At 34.1% G+C, this 14771-nt stretch overlaps 1 protein-coding gene across 2 annotated transcripts in view; it reads left to right on the forward strand.

The window, feature by feature from the left end:
* Positions 1–14771, forward strand: part of TINAG (tubulointerstitial nephritis antigen) — a 90624-nt gene that overhangs the window by 22515 nt on the left and 53338 nt on the right. For both annotated transcript variants that reach the window (XM_054698876.1, XM_037519876.1), the window contains 3 exons: positions 919–982; positions 1603–1692; positions 6985–7099. In XM_054698876.1, coding sequence (XP_054554851.1) covers positions 919–982; positions 1603–1692; positions 6985–7099 — 269 coding nt within the window. The remainder of the gene's footprint in view (positions 1–918; positions 983–1602; positions 1693–6984; positions 7100–14771) is intronic.

Raw genomic sequence — 14771 nt, forward strand, 5'->3', positions numbered from 1 at the left:
TCATCATTGTTGTCATTTGAATAGTTTATATATATAACTTGGAAAATTAAATATTTTATATAGAATAAAAGTTAGCAATTAGTTTTAGTTAGTAGTTGAGAAACGTTTGGATTTGAACACAAGTAGTTACAATCTTACTGGTTTTATAAATTTTTGTTCTCAATCCTGAAGGAAAAATAGAATTTATTTATTTTTAAGATTTATTTATTTTTATACAAGAACTGGGGTACAGGCTAGAGGCATGGGAGGGTGACAGGATTCACCAGAGATAGAGCAGGGAGCAGAACAGGCAGACAGACCAAAATACACTGCTGAGTGGAGCAGCAGGGGTGACAGATGTCTGCCGCGTCATGTGGGAATCTCCCTGGCCTGCCGGGAATCGAACCCATGCTGCAGAGCCTATGAACAGCTTCACAGTGCTGTGCTCAATTTGCTGCACCAGCCAGGAGGCCCCAGAATTTATTTTTGTAAAGTGAATTCAATGAAATGACTACACATTTTGGTCCAATACTTGGAGCCACTTATTCCAGTCATAAGCAATTAATCATATTCATTTATGAGAATTAGATTTTTAAATAAATGATATCATAAATTGACATAAACACTGTTTCATTACTTACCTATTTAAACACTATCTTTTGAATGTAGTTAATGATTTATTCTTGGTAATCTAGTCTTTATGCTTTACAGATCCTTTCCATTGGAACATAGCATGAGAGTGAAAGCAAAAACACATGGGACAAGCCCAGAAGAGTGTGATATATAAACCTTGGCACAAACCAAATGTGGTTTGTTTCATCATATTGGTACCAAATATTTGTGTATATTGAAAATACGTACAATTTAGATCGCTTCTTTTGTTAATGCACTTTCTTATTCAATTGAGAATTTTCATTTGTTTACATGTTATATTGACAGGTTGCTTCAGAAATGGACAACATTATCAAGAAGGATCAGTAATTAAAGAAAACTGCAACTCCTGGTAATGAACTTAAGTGGCATAGAAGTGAATTTTAACATTTGTGTATTTTTCAAATAAAGGGCATATTTGTTTGACATTATATTTAAATATAGACAGAACCATAGGTTTTTATCACATATTAGTAGATTTTTAAAAGTGCATTCCAGTCTAGTGAATATTGAAACATAGTATCACATACATATTTTTTAATGTTTGAGTCTTATGTGCATGACAATAAGCTTTCATCACACAGCAGAACTGTTTTAAATGTACTTCTAAAGTATAAACATTCTGTATACTACAGGCAAATGAACACAAAATCCACATATAACAATAGCCTGCCATGAAAGAATTATCCTGCAGAAAGTTTTAAAATGCAAAAAAAATTGTATCTACTTTCTAAATGATCTTACATTTTCAAACTTCAATAAATACATGGTCATTTCAATTTTGATTTCCTTGAGCAGAAGATAAGAGCATATCTAGTGGTTATGATTCATTGAATCAGATAATCATACAACTCACCTTAATCAAAAGTATATACTAAAATATTCTGTGCCTTACCAATGTGCAAGTCTGATTAATTATTTTGTAAATGTACTCCATCAAGGCTGATCACCTTTGTGTTTTCATATCTGCAGCAAATGCTCAGGACAGCAGTGGAAGTGTTCCCAGCATGAGTGCCTTGTTCGACCAGAATTAATTGAACAGGTCAATAAAGGAGACTATGGGTGAGTGACATCTTGTGTTTTTAGGCTTTGTGGCACTCCCATTTACTCCTCAGATTTTAAATAATGTATTTCCAAAATTTACTTCTGAAAATGGTCATTATTAAAAAAAAATGTGTAAGAGGGAAATGTGCAAGAAGGGAGAAAGGTATGTACGATTGGAATGCACAAGGTGAACATTAAACAATTAAAATTTTAAATTAAAAATAAGAAAGAAGAAATATAGAGCATGGTTTTAAATTGGAGAAGAGCAGTGTCAGTGTGAATAAGTAGTAAAGGGAGTTATACTTTAGATAAGTATTCAGATGTAATTAGGAAGCAAATAAATTGATTTATTAACTTTTACCATTTTTCCCTCTGCTGCTGCCCTGACAGTACATCACATGCTCTGCTGTACTGGGTAGAATCTGACCTTAAGAGGATGGCATTTTATCTTGATAATCTCCCAAATAACCAGTCCTTCTAGACAGTTTCACTGATATGACTGATATCTAACCAGTTTCATTTATCCTTGAATCAAGACAGGGCAAACCATTTTGCTGATAAACTAAAGATAGGGATGACTGACATTTAAACATTGAAAATAACTCTAATCCTCCTCTACAGATTAATAAATTAAGTGACTTCTCCACTTGCACAAAGAATAAAGATGTAGGTGCTAACACTGATTTTCTTTACTGAACTGAAATGAAGAAGGATAGGCTGACTATGTCTGCCTAAGGATTTTTTTGCTACCATTGATCAATCTCTATATGATTTTGATAGCATTTTCCACATTCTAGAAAGGACTTCACAGAAGCTTTCTTGCCAACCAACTATAAAAGTGAGATAATCCTGAAATGTATTTTTTACATTACATGAGATGTATGTTTCCCAGCACCATGGGGACAGTGAATTTCAATGTACCCAAAGCATTTTCTTGGAAGACAGGAATATAGAAAGTCACATTTATTGATATTAATAGTCTCAAGCCCTTCTCAATTCCTGTGTTTAACCAATATTTTATGTGATAATATGATGACATTTTAACTATTTCTAGGGAAAGCCAATTACAATTCTCTGTGGTTAAGTGATATTTAAATCTTTTAAAGAAAATAAGAGTATGTGTCATCATGAGACATTATCTGAATCAGGTTCCTGAAAGACTTCAAATGCTTAACCTAACAAGCACACAATTTCAAGAAGCCATAATAAAACAAACTACATTTCCATTGTCACAGTATCCATCACAAAACATATCTGAAGCAGTGTGGAAAGCAAGCATATGTGAGAGTACAGGAGCTGTTGGGAATGTTGCCTTTCATGAAATGGAGAATTTTCATTGTTTATTTTGAGAGCTCTTCAAGACTATTTAGGAGGCATGGACTTTGCCTTTTAGTAGCAGACATGAGATGATGTTAAAGTCATAAAAAGTGAAGTATCGGGCCTCCCCTGGTGGCACAGCGGTTGAGCACTGGGTTGCGAGGCTGCCCGCAGCATCTGCAATGCCAGTTCGATCCCCGGCCACTGGTGAGGGTCCCACAAAAAAAAAAAAAAGTGAAGTATCATTGGAGCTAAAGGAAACACACACAAATGAGAACAAAGTAAGAAGCAAACTATGAAGAAATGGAACAAAACTAAAATTATATATCAGAGAAAGGAGAGAGGAAGTCCTTGAATTTTACATAAAGGTCTAATTCTCAGATTCTGTTCCTTAAGTTTAAAGTATTTGAAAATAGAATCATACAATTCATTATTTATTAAGTGCTTTTTAAAATAGCCTACATACAAATATATGTTCTTTTCTTTAAAGCATTTTTTTCTCTCATGTTGGTAGTATTTTAGATCTAAGTGTTTATTCTTTCTATATAACCTATTTCAGTGCTTATTTATTCCCTGCATTATGCATTATTTTAATGCAATCAATTGAAATTAACAAAATACATGTTTTACTATGGCACTTGTGATGATACACGTAAGTAAATATCTGTCTTAAAGGAATTTACCATCAACCTGAGATGTTAACATGTGATAACTTTGTACAAGATTTCTAATGATAAGGCACACGATAAGTGCCCAATTAATAGCACAAGTAATAGCCAGTAAGTTAATGAAACAAAGGGAGATAAACTATTTTAGTTATGTGTGCTATGTGGCAAACTACTTCAAAATTTTGTAAGTTAATACCACGCATTTTCCAGTTATTCACATCAGCAATTTGGGATGAACTCAGCTGAGACCTTTACAGCTCTCCTGGGAATACTCTGTCTGCAGACAGCTTGATCCTCAGCTGGGGTTGAATTATCTAAGATGGCCTCACTTCCATGTCTGGAGTTGGGGGCTGGTTGTTGGTGGGGCAACAGGTCTCCAGTGAGGAGCCTCAGCTTCTTCACATAATGATGTGTTCTGATGGGGCAAGAGTGGAAGTTGCACAAAGGCTTCTTTTGAGGCCTATGCTTTAAAGTTATGTGGCATCAATTCTACTGATTTCTATTGGGTGTAACTCAGCTCTAGGACAGCCACATGCTAAGGTTGGGGAAATAAAGCCCCTCTTGATGCAAATCATTTGTGGCCATTTTTAATCTAGAACACATTTCTAAACTGGATTTTTATGAACCCCCCAAAATAGTTTACCAGATAAGTTGATCTTGATTTTTTAAAGATTTATTTATTTATTTATACAAGAATCAGGGTACAGTCCAGATGTGTGGGAGGGTGAGAGGATTCACCAGAGACAGAGCAGAGAACAGAACAGGCAGACTGATGGAATACACTATTGAGGGGAGCAGCGGGCGTGACAGGAGAGATCTGCTGTGCCATGTTGGACCATCCCCAGCCGGCCGGGATCGAACCAGCACTGCAGAGGCTGCAGAGAGCTTCACAGCGCGGAGCTCAACCACCTGTGCCACCAGGGGAGGTCCAAGTTGACCTTGATTTTAACCTCATTTCTCAAAATCAGCATACCCCAAGCAGAAATGATTATTTTTTTGACCTATTCTTGGTTACTGGCATCCTCCATCCATCCTGTCAACCAAACCAGAAGATGTAAAGTGAATTAGATTCTTTTCTTTTTGTTTTCAGTCACTATTATCTTGTAATTCTCACATTCAAAGATTTTTTAAGACATTTCCTCCATTCCTTTGCTCTATGCTAGTGCATTTCTTTATTAAGCTTACTTTGAAACCTGTGGTTTTTGTCTTTTCCAGTCTGACTAAACTTCAATCTGTCATATTTTTATGGTTATCCTTCTATAACAAAGCTTTGATTCTTCCACTCATGTTATTAAAAATTCTCAATGATACTCCACTGCATATAAAATGGAATTATACTCTTTAGACTAAGAAGCAATCTAGTCCAAGTGCTTATTTACTTCCTTATCTTTTACATTCTTTGCAGTTTCTGGTTCCTCTCATATTTTAAGCATTTAATTTATCTGCTATTCCCTAAATGTGCTACCCAATTTCAAATCTTTCATTTTTTTCCCACAGCTGACATTATTTAGAATAAACACTTTCTTCTTCCATATCTGGCCACTCAACTCATTCTCTTCCAGTTTGAGCACAGAAATCACTTTTTTTTTTAAAGATTTATTTTATTTTTATGCATACAAGAGCTGGGGTACAGATAGAGGTGCAGGGGGGTGAAAGGATTAATCAGAGACAGAGTGAGGAAAAGAACAGGCAGATTGACTGAAATACACTGCTTAGGGGAGCAGTGGGCAAGTCAGGAGAGGTCTGCTGCACCATGTGGGTAGCTCCCTGGCCGGGGATCAAACTTGTGCTGCAGTGGCTGCGGATAGCTTCATAGGTTGCATCTTAACCCCTTGCACCACCAGGAAAGCCCCAGAAATCACTTTCTATACCAAAAAGTAACAATTCCTTCAGGCAATGTTAAGTTTCAATTTTTTACCCTGATCATTCTTTAACTTAGTGCTAATGCATGACACATACTGAGGCCAGATCTATCTTTGTATTCTTTGTAGGGTATGAGTTCCTTGAGGATAAATTTATTTCAATGTTGGGGTTTACTTAAATAATACTGCAATATATAATATATTCAAGCTTTCCTTATTGTAATTCCTTGAGTGACTGTGATAACACTTTAAAATTGTAACTCAAAGTTGCTTAAGGTTTTATGAACTAACAGATCATGTAAAAGAAAAGCATTACTCGCTAGGCATATTATTGCAAATCAAATCATATCTTAAATCATTCATAAGAGCCTATCACATAAACAATTTTGGTGATAAACACAACAGGATAAAGTTTAGAAGTGACTTAAATTCTGAAAATATATTGCCCTCAAATTGTAGATAATTTGAACAAGCAATGATTAAATTAGTTTTATCTTTATCATTTTTCATCTCCCATCATCTCTTAGAGAATTTTGGTTTCCCTCAAATTTTAAAATTAAATTTTGAAAACAAAGTTTCTCATTTTATATATAAGGACACAGAATTGGTCTCTAGATAAACATGTACTTTTTGTTTTTTATATTAATGACAGATTATTGAGCACTTAACTCATTTAATATATGCACTTAACTCAATATAGAATATTTTTAAAAATGTTTCAATAAAATGAATTAGTACTGATACAGTCATCTTTTTTCATGGTGACAGCATAGTCATCTTTTCAAATATAAGTTCTAAATAAGATATTACCCTTTTTAATCTGCAAGTACACTCCTGTACATTTTTTAGAGATTTATTTATTCATACAAGAACTGGGGTACAGGTCAGAGGTGTGGGGGGTAAGAGGATTCACCAGTGACAGAGTGGGGAACAGAATAGGCAGATATACTGAAATACACTGCTGAGGGGAGCAGTGGGCGAATCAGGAGAGGTCTGCTGTGCCATGTGGATCACCCCCTGGCGAGGGATTGAACTCATGCTGTGGATAGCTTCATAGTGCTGTGTCTTGTACCCCTTGTGCCACCAGGGAGGCCTCACTCCTGTGCATTTAAACTTCTTTCAAAAATGCATTTTAATAACATTTAAAAGAATTGCATGTATTGACTTATTGCCACTTTAGAGTATGTAAAGATTATATATTCTGAAATTTAGTCTATATCGATATAGTCTTAAATTTCTCATATGATTCATTAAAATAACGAAATGGACCTGATTTAGGAAAACTGTCTCATATGCTTTGCTATTAGAAAAATCACTAAAATATGATTTACAAAAATATCTAGCTTAAGTTATAGTTCCCAGTATTTGAGATTTGCCTCTGCTTAACTTTATATACATGGACATGCATTTGTAAAAGTGATTACATAACCTGTACATATTTTTCTCTTTCATTTGTAAGGCAGATGGACAGCCCAGAATTATAGCCAATTCTGGGGAATGACTTTAGAAGAAGGTTTCAAGTATCGCCTTGGAACTTTGCCACCCAGTCCCACACTTCTGAGCATGAATGAAATGAAAGTAAGCATTCTCTCTCTCTCTCTCTCTGGCATGTGTGTGTGTGTGTGTGTTTGTATGTATAAATGTGTGCTTATGTGCTTATAAATTTAAAATAACTGAAATAATGAGTTTTGAGCTTTCAGTGATAACTTTTTTTATATAAATAAAAAAAATCATTTTCCGAAATGGTTACAGCCCTCAAAAGTTTCATGTAGAATTTGAAAGTTCACTATTATCATTTAGATGTAGTCTATATGTGTGTTCATTTACATTGCTAATGATTTCATGAAATATGTTTAGATTATTGATAATTCGGTGACTCAGGGTTTAAGCAACTAACTAGGTATTTTTAGTAATTTTATGAGTCATCAAATAATTTTTAATGTTTCCTTGACTATTATCACATGGTGATGAAATAAATGCCAATAATAGTAGATATGTGCACTATAATTAGTAAGGTTTGTCCTCAAAAATCCTCAAAATTTCCCTTAAAAGGATATCTTTGAATTTTGCCTGATTACCTAGCAAACTCCTTTGTGAAATTTCCTCACATCTTTGCTTTGTACTATTTTATTAGTTTTCCCTCATTTTAAAGAGGTGTCAGCATCTGCCAATAATAGTCTTGAAGAGCATTCTAACTGCCAGTTATCACAAACTTCTTACACTTAGGATTGCAGCTTTACCATCTGGTATGTGTTGTCTCTCAGGCGCACACACCTTGTAGTTGAGACAGTGATAGTCGAGACCTATTAGATTACCTGGGGCTGAGTAAGTTGTTCCCCAGCTTCCCTCTGCAATGAAGTCATCAGGTCCTGGCTGCCTGGATGCTCTCAGCTTCTTAAGCAAGCGGGACTGTTGTTTGCTCTTGGGTGAGTTAGAAATTCTCAGGTCTCTCATTAGATGTTTAATGTGCTTTGCTTTTGAGAGATATAATCCCCTGATTTATTATTACAACTCAAATTCTGATAATAGGACCTGCGAAATTATAGGAGTATCAGAAAAGTTAATAATAGCTACCTTTATTGTGTAGTTGTGTGTTAAGCATTCTTACAAGCTGTTCTAATACATTATCTCATTTAATATCCATAACAGCTTGATGCATGGGTACTATTATTATCCATATTTTAAAGATAAGATGATTGAATTTGAGAGGGGTTAAGTCACACAGAGATTGAGAGAAGTGAAAAGTCACTACACAATTACTTAAATTGCAAAGCCAATACATCTTAAAAGAGCTGCCTCCAGGCCCAAATAGTCCCTACAATCAGTAGAATCAGTTAGTTCTGGCCAATTCAGGATCAAAATAGGAAAAATCCTTTTAATCTTTTAAGTAGAACGAATTTTCTAAAAACATCAGTTTATGATCCAACCGCTATGGAGAGCTGTGTGGAGATTTCTGGACCTACTAAACATAGAGCTTCCATATGATCCAGCAATTCCACTCCTAGGTATTTACCCAAAGGACACAGAAACATCAATTCCAAAGAGCACCTGCACCCCTATGTTTATAGCAGCACTGTTTACAATAGCTAAGCTTTGGAAACAACCCAAATGCCCAAAAATGGATGACTGGATCAAGAAGATGTGGTACATATATACCATGGAATATTACTCAGCATTCAAAAAAGATAAACACATGCAATTTGCAGCAACATGGATGGTGCTGGAAGGGATCATGCTCAGCGAAATAAGCCAGAAAGAAAAAGAAAGATACCAGATGGTCTCACTCATAGCAGGAATCTAGAAAACTTAAATAAGGGACCAGGAAAATGAATAACTATAAGAAAGTGAAAATCAAAATCAACAAAAAACTATGAACCAGAGACACTTTTTGGGGGGCGGGAGGGGAGGGATTGGGGTCAGAATGGGGGGGCTGCAATTGTATGGGGAATATAAAAATAAAATTTATTATTAAAAAAATAAAAACATCAGTTTATATCTAAGCTGGATCTTTCCTACATTCAGTAAGATATAAAATATTTAGAGGTGTGGTTCAGATTCATGATTTGTAGTGCCTTAACTGTATAATTGACCGGTGTTTTGTCTTTTTTTTTTTTTTCCTGGCAGTTTTCTTTCATTTTTGTCCTCATCTATTAAAAAAAAGCAACACTGTTCAAGACAAAAATAAATCACCTCTTTATAAAGATTGCTCTTTCTGTTGCTATTAAGTGCCCCAATCAGCGAAATACTCACTTGAAAGTCTGTATACATTGCTTCCAGATTATGTCCAACATTTGTTTTATAAGTTTTAATGTTTTGCGACTTGTAATGTTTTATATTCAGGAGAAAATGGAGTACAATTTCTTCCCCAAGTTAGCAGTTCCCATAGCATGGAAAAGAATGTCTAATTCTAAATCATTTATTGGCTGCTGAGGATTTGTTTGCATAAAAGTTACTGTGGTGATATTTAAATGAAAAATCTTAATAATTAGTGATTTGGGAGAATTTAAATTACCTAGTGCTATAATTAATATAAAACAGTTGCCAAGTATTTCCAGAAAAGTAATCAGGAAAATTCGGCTAATACGTAAAAGTTCCATGACCGACTTAGGAGGTAAGACAAAGAAATGACTTATTTCTGGGTCCCAGTAGCTCGAGGACTAAGGGTTCAAAAAGGTTCTAAGTGTTGGAGTTATCCTCATATCTGGTTACATATAACAAAAAAAGAATTAAAACATGTGTCTTTAGGATGAACATGAACTCAATATCAACTGTTCTGAATTGGTAACTATAGGAAGAGCTAAAAATAGGTAAATTCTTAGCCTGATGACTACAAAGAAAAAAACCCACTACATCAAATTGCCTCTGAGTGCAGAGAAAATGAATATTCTTTTGTGGCTATGCTTCTGGATAACTTCTTTTTTTCACAATTGTTTTATTAAAATATTATTTTCAACACAGAGTGCTGTGAATATGTGCAGTTAATATTGATGCCAACAGTGTGGGTGATTTTGCTGAGAAAATTCGCTGTATCTTCACAAAAGATTTCTTTACTGGATTTTATTTCCTGAGTGAAAGTTAGAATTAATGAAATTCTTTATCCTGGGTGGGAAAGACAGATTGAATTTCTTGAAAAAACTCATCTCCTTCTTAATTGGTTCCCTGGCTTCATTACTTAAAGTTATTATTCCCAGAATGTGTGCCTGCTAAGTGGGACTTAGAGGAACATCATTAGGTATTGTACAAAGAGTTCCATGATCATGTAAATATGAACAATCTGTTTAATCTACATGGGTTAGTTCAGTTCAGACAAATTTTTGTAGAAGGTGATTAGTATCAGTGAGGAATAGAAATACATTGATAGTGGAGATTTAGAAAGAGATAATTTGAGGCTTTTGGGGTTGTTCCTGACTGGGTTTAAGCAAAATTTTTTTCTAAGTATAAGTAGATTTGATGAGAGGGGAAAAAAAAAAAAAAAGGAAAAAGGAACGAAAGCAAGCTGGGGAGCCCTGACTACACCATGCATTTTCTTATAGACATACAAAAACTCACTTCTCCTGCTTTAGAATTATGTCAACAATGCTGCCTGATCAATCCATGCTAATTATTCCCTGAAGGTGTTATCTTGAAATTGTTCAAAGTAATTTCTTGATTGGATAGTTCTGTTCCAAATTGTTCTACACTACAAATGTTAAGAGCCCTTAGATGAATCAACCATTTTCTGACAACCCATTGAAACTTTATATGTTGTATGGATAGACTCACAATGGGACTGATTAAGAGTCAGTCTTCAGAAGAATTGTAGCTCCCCAAAGGAACTTTAAATTCTACTTATTGATCCTTTTGTCTCCTTGGTACAAAACAGGTTGTGACATGATTTAAACCTTTCTTTCCCCCAATATTTCTCAACATTTGTTCCATGGATTGCCAATCTTGCAAGACTGGGAATCAAGCAGGGTCAAATTGATGCATTATATCTTCCTTTTGAAGATTTATACTGTTATTAGTAGTTTGAAGTTACTTTTTGTTGACCTACTGTTTCCTAAATTCATGAGATCAGAGTAACATTTTTTTTTCCCCATTTTTAATGATTGCTAACATTCTCCAGGACTTAGACTACTCAGAATACACTTTAGGAAACACCAACACAAGTCAAAACATTGAGAAAAGTGTGCTGAAAGGAATAGAAGTGTATTCAGGGATAAAATAGAACTTTCTCAGTGTCTCAGAAAGAAAACAATGGAGACTGCCAATTATCATGATGTATAAAAAGTGATTTTGACTGAGGTCCATTTAAGCCAGCAGAAACACCACTGTGGAAGTCTGTTCAGATACTTGTTTGGGGCAGTGCATTCACCCAGGAGGAACCATTTCACATCGGCTGTGGAGTCAGTGGGCTTGTGTCTCAACCTGACTACCTATTGCCTCAGTTTCCTGCTCTGAAATGCTGAGAGCAATCATACTTACCTCATTAGAGTTGGAAGAGTTCCTTGAAATAGTAAATGAGAAGTGTTTAGCACAAAACTTAGACTTTTGGAGATAATTAGACAAATGTTATTATATAATGTAATAGACAAAGTTTCTTCTCACTTGTATTATCCTTTGGAAAATAGCAGAATTCTAGGTATTTGAGTAAAGATTAAATTACCTAAAGCTTCATCATTTGGAACACTTCATTACATAAAGTAAGGGGTAGCTCCGGACTTATTGGCCTAATGGAATTTACATATTTCTGGTAAATCTGAAGTCCTTCTACTATGCTTCCAAATAATATCCAATCCAATTTAATCAAATCATAAACTCTACCTGATGGTTTTTCCAGTACTTTTGTATTTTGGAAATCACTTCAAGAAGCAACACTGTGTAATATCCATTATATTACAAATATTTTGAACAGAAAATATTATTTTCAAACAGAAATTGGGCAATTAAGAGTTCATTTTTGTAGTTGACCTACTTAAAAAGTGATTTTATATTTCTTGTTGATTCCCCATGGAGAATAATAAAATTACAAAAGTTATCACAGATAGGCATCACATCTAAGGTGGTGTTATATGGAAACTATTAAGATATTAAGAAGCCTGATACAACATTTAAAACCTTTAGATATACTGTATTATATAATACCAGATTAATGTATGTTAAAATGTTCTAAAATTTCCTTGAGTTAACGGCATAATTTACTAATACAAGATCTTTAGTCACCCAGTGTAAAGGATTTTAGTGTTATATTGGCTTTAGTAACAAAGAAAAATGTCTTACCCTATGGTTTTATGGAAGTGAAAGTATAACAATATTTTGTGTATATTATTATATAATAACCATAAAACCACTCATCACAAAGGTGAGAATGCAAATTTATTTAGTCATTCAGATATTTTATCATTGTCTAGATAACACATAGTATTTGACTGACTGGATTGATTTCTCTAGTTATTAGTTAAAATAGGAAAAATTTGGTTTTCCTTTCTGAAATATCCTTTGGAAAAAAAAATCACAGTGCTTTTTAAACTAGCTTTCAATCTCTATAGCTTATTGGAATTTTTTATTTGATTAGGAATAATCCTATTTGAATAATGATTGATTATAATAACCCATGTCTCCTTTATAGACACAAGCTCCTGTAGATACCAAAACACTGACTAGAAAAGTGAATAACACAGTTATATAGGTATGTTCTTTATATAATATTGAACAAAGATAACAGTTTCCACATGCTTGCACACAAGGCACATTGCATCAGGTTTTCAAAATACAATAGGAGATACTACTGCAGCAGTGAGGAAAAACAGATGTCATGGTGTAGTCTAGATTTTCCTCAAGTCATCTTAGAATCTTCTCATCTATGTAGGAAAAAAAAAACAGGCACAGAATAGGATGCCAGTTATTCTTGCTGTCTCTCAATTAAGGCATCAAAACATTTACTTATGTTTCTTCAGCCTTCTCTTTTCTTTTTGTTTCTTTCCTTCCTTCTCAGAATTCTACACCAAACCCTTCAGTAAACTTTGGAAAATATATAATGGCCTCACTTTTTATTCAGTTGACTTTATGGCAGACTGAATATCTCATCTCTCAAATAAGTTTTGGAGTTTTCAGCTTCATTTTTCTGAACTCGTCACAGTCTGATGCATAACACCACAATATAATTGAATATGACTTGAACAACATCATGGGCTGAATTGATCACTGCAGGAATAATATTGAAAAAGAAATGTGAAGATGTATTTTTTTCTTCTATGAGAAAATATTTGAGACTGTTGAAAGTAGATTCCTGAGGTGACAGGGTGTGTTGATGTAAGAGGCCTACTTTCTATTTTCTGGCCTCTGAACCTGGTTCTATCTAGTTTATATGTTTCTTCCCAAAGTATCTTCCATGAAAAACTAGTTCTCTGATGCTTCACGATAAAAATGATATAATATGAAATAAAATACCTTATATGAAATAAAATACCTTGGGTCATGAATACTTAAAATTATGAGCATTATTTTCATTTCTTAGAGCCTCATGATACGTAGTTTACAAAGTAGATTATTTTGAGCACTGAAATTATTTAATTTTCAAAACCAGTGTTTCTCAGAACTGTTTGATTAATCATCACTTGTAATTACCTATTAAATTCCCCAGAAATAGGTTGCTAAGAAACTCATTTTAGGAAATTTCATAGTTCAATTTCTAGACGCACTTTTTTTCCAGGTTTTTATGCCTCTGAAATTGGATGCTTCTTATACTTGATGGTATACTGGCTCTACCTGGTATTTTTCCAGCAACTTTAACGTCAATTATTAATTGTGCTGTGTTAATTATGATTAGGCTCACCTAAGAGTAGGAAATATCCAAAATCATAGTGGTTTAAATGACAAAGAAATTGATCTCTCATGAACAAATCTGGAGGTGTGGGTAATCCTGCACTAGAATTGTAATTGGGTGTTGGGCATTCAGGTTTCATTTAACTTACAGAAATTTATTTCATCATTTGTAAAATAGAATGAATAACATTTCCCATGATTATATTATATATAACTGTTGAGAGGATAAAAGGAAACACTGAGTATTAGAACTCTTTGTAAACTTTCTCAAAAAAGTGTGTGTGTGGATGTGTCAATGTATAAATGATTTAAAAAAAAAAAAAAAGAACAATCCTTTATTTGGTTGGAGTCCTGGCTATTTATGCAAGCAAAAGTTGCCACTTATTAGAAAAGTTTGGAGAAAAGCAGAGTATATTGTCTTTTAGATTTGTTTTTTGAGTAATAAGAACAGAACAAGGTTTTTAACATTTAATTCACTTTCCTGAAAAGACAGCAGCTGAAATTGACTCAGAACTTCAACATGGGCCCTTAAGACATGATGATAATGTGCATTTGGCATTGTACACTTTCTGAAGTTCTCAGGGTTTTATCAATAGTCCATCCTAGTTTTGTTTCCCAATTGTTGGTATAAAATTGGTGTTCCGTGGGGCACCATGTGTGTTGATGCATGGTTGCCATAATTCCTATTGAAGAGTTGATATCTTTTCAAATGGGAGGAACATAAAAATAAACATTATTTATGAATTCACATTTAAATAATACCATGTGGTCTTTCATATAGTTGACCAAAAATATGATTCAAGATGACAGAAAAATTGACTGAAATCATTGCAGTGTGATAACTCAGGAGAGCTTTCTGAGTGTCATTCTTATAATTTTGTATGATGTTATGATTTCCCACATTGAACTGTCATTTTTAAACACAGTGTGAAATAAAAATCTTACA

Source organism: Talpa occidentalis, unplaced genomic scaffold (genome assembly GCF_014898055.3).
Source record: "Talpa occidentalis isolate TD23 unplaced genomic scaffold, MPIMG_talOcc4v2.1 talOcc4.2, whole genome shotgun sequence".
In the NCBI taxonomy this organism is placed as follows: domain Eukaryota; kingdom Metazoa; phylum Chordata; class Mammalia; order Eulipotyphla; family Talpidae; genus Talpa; species Talpa occidentalis.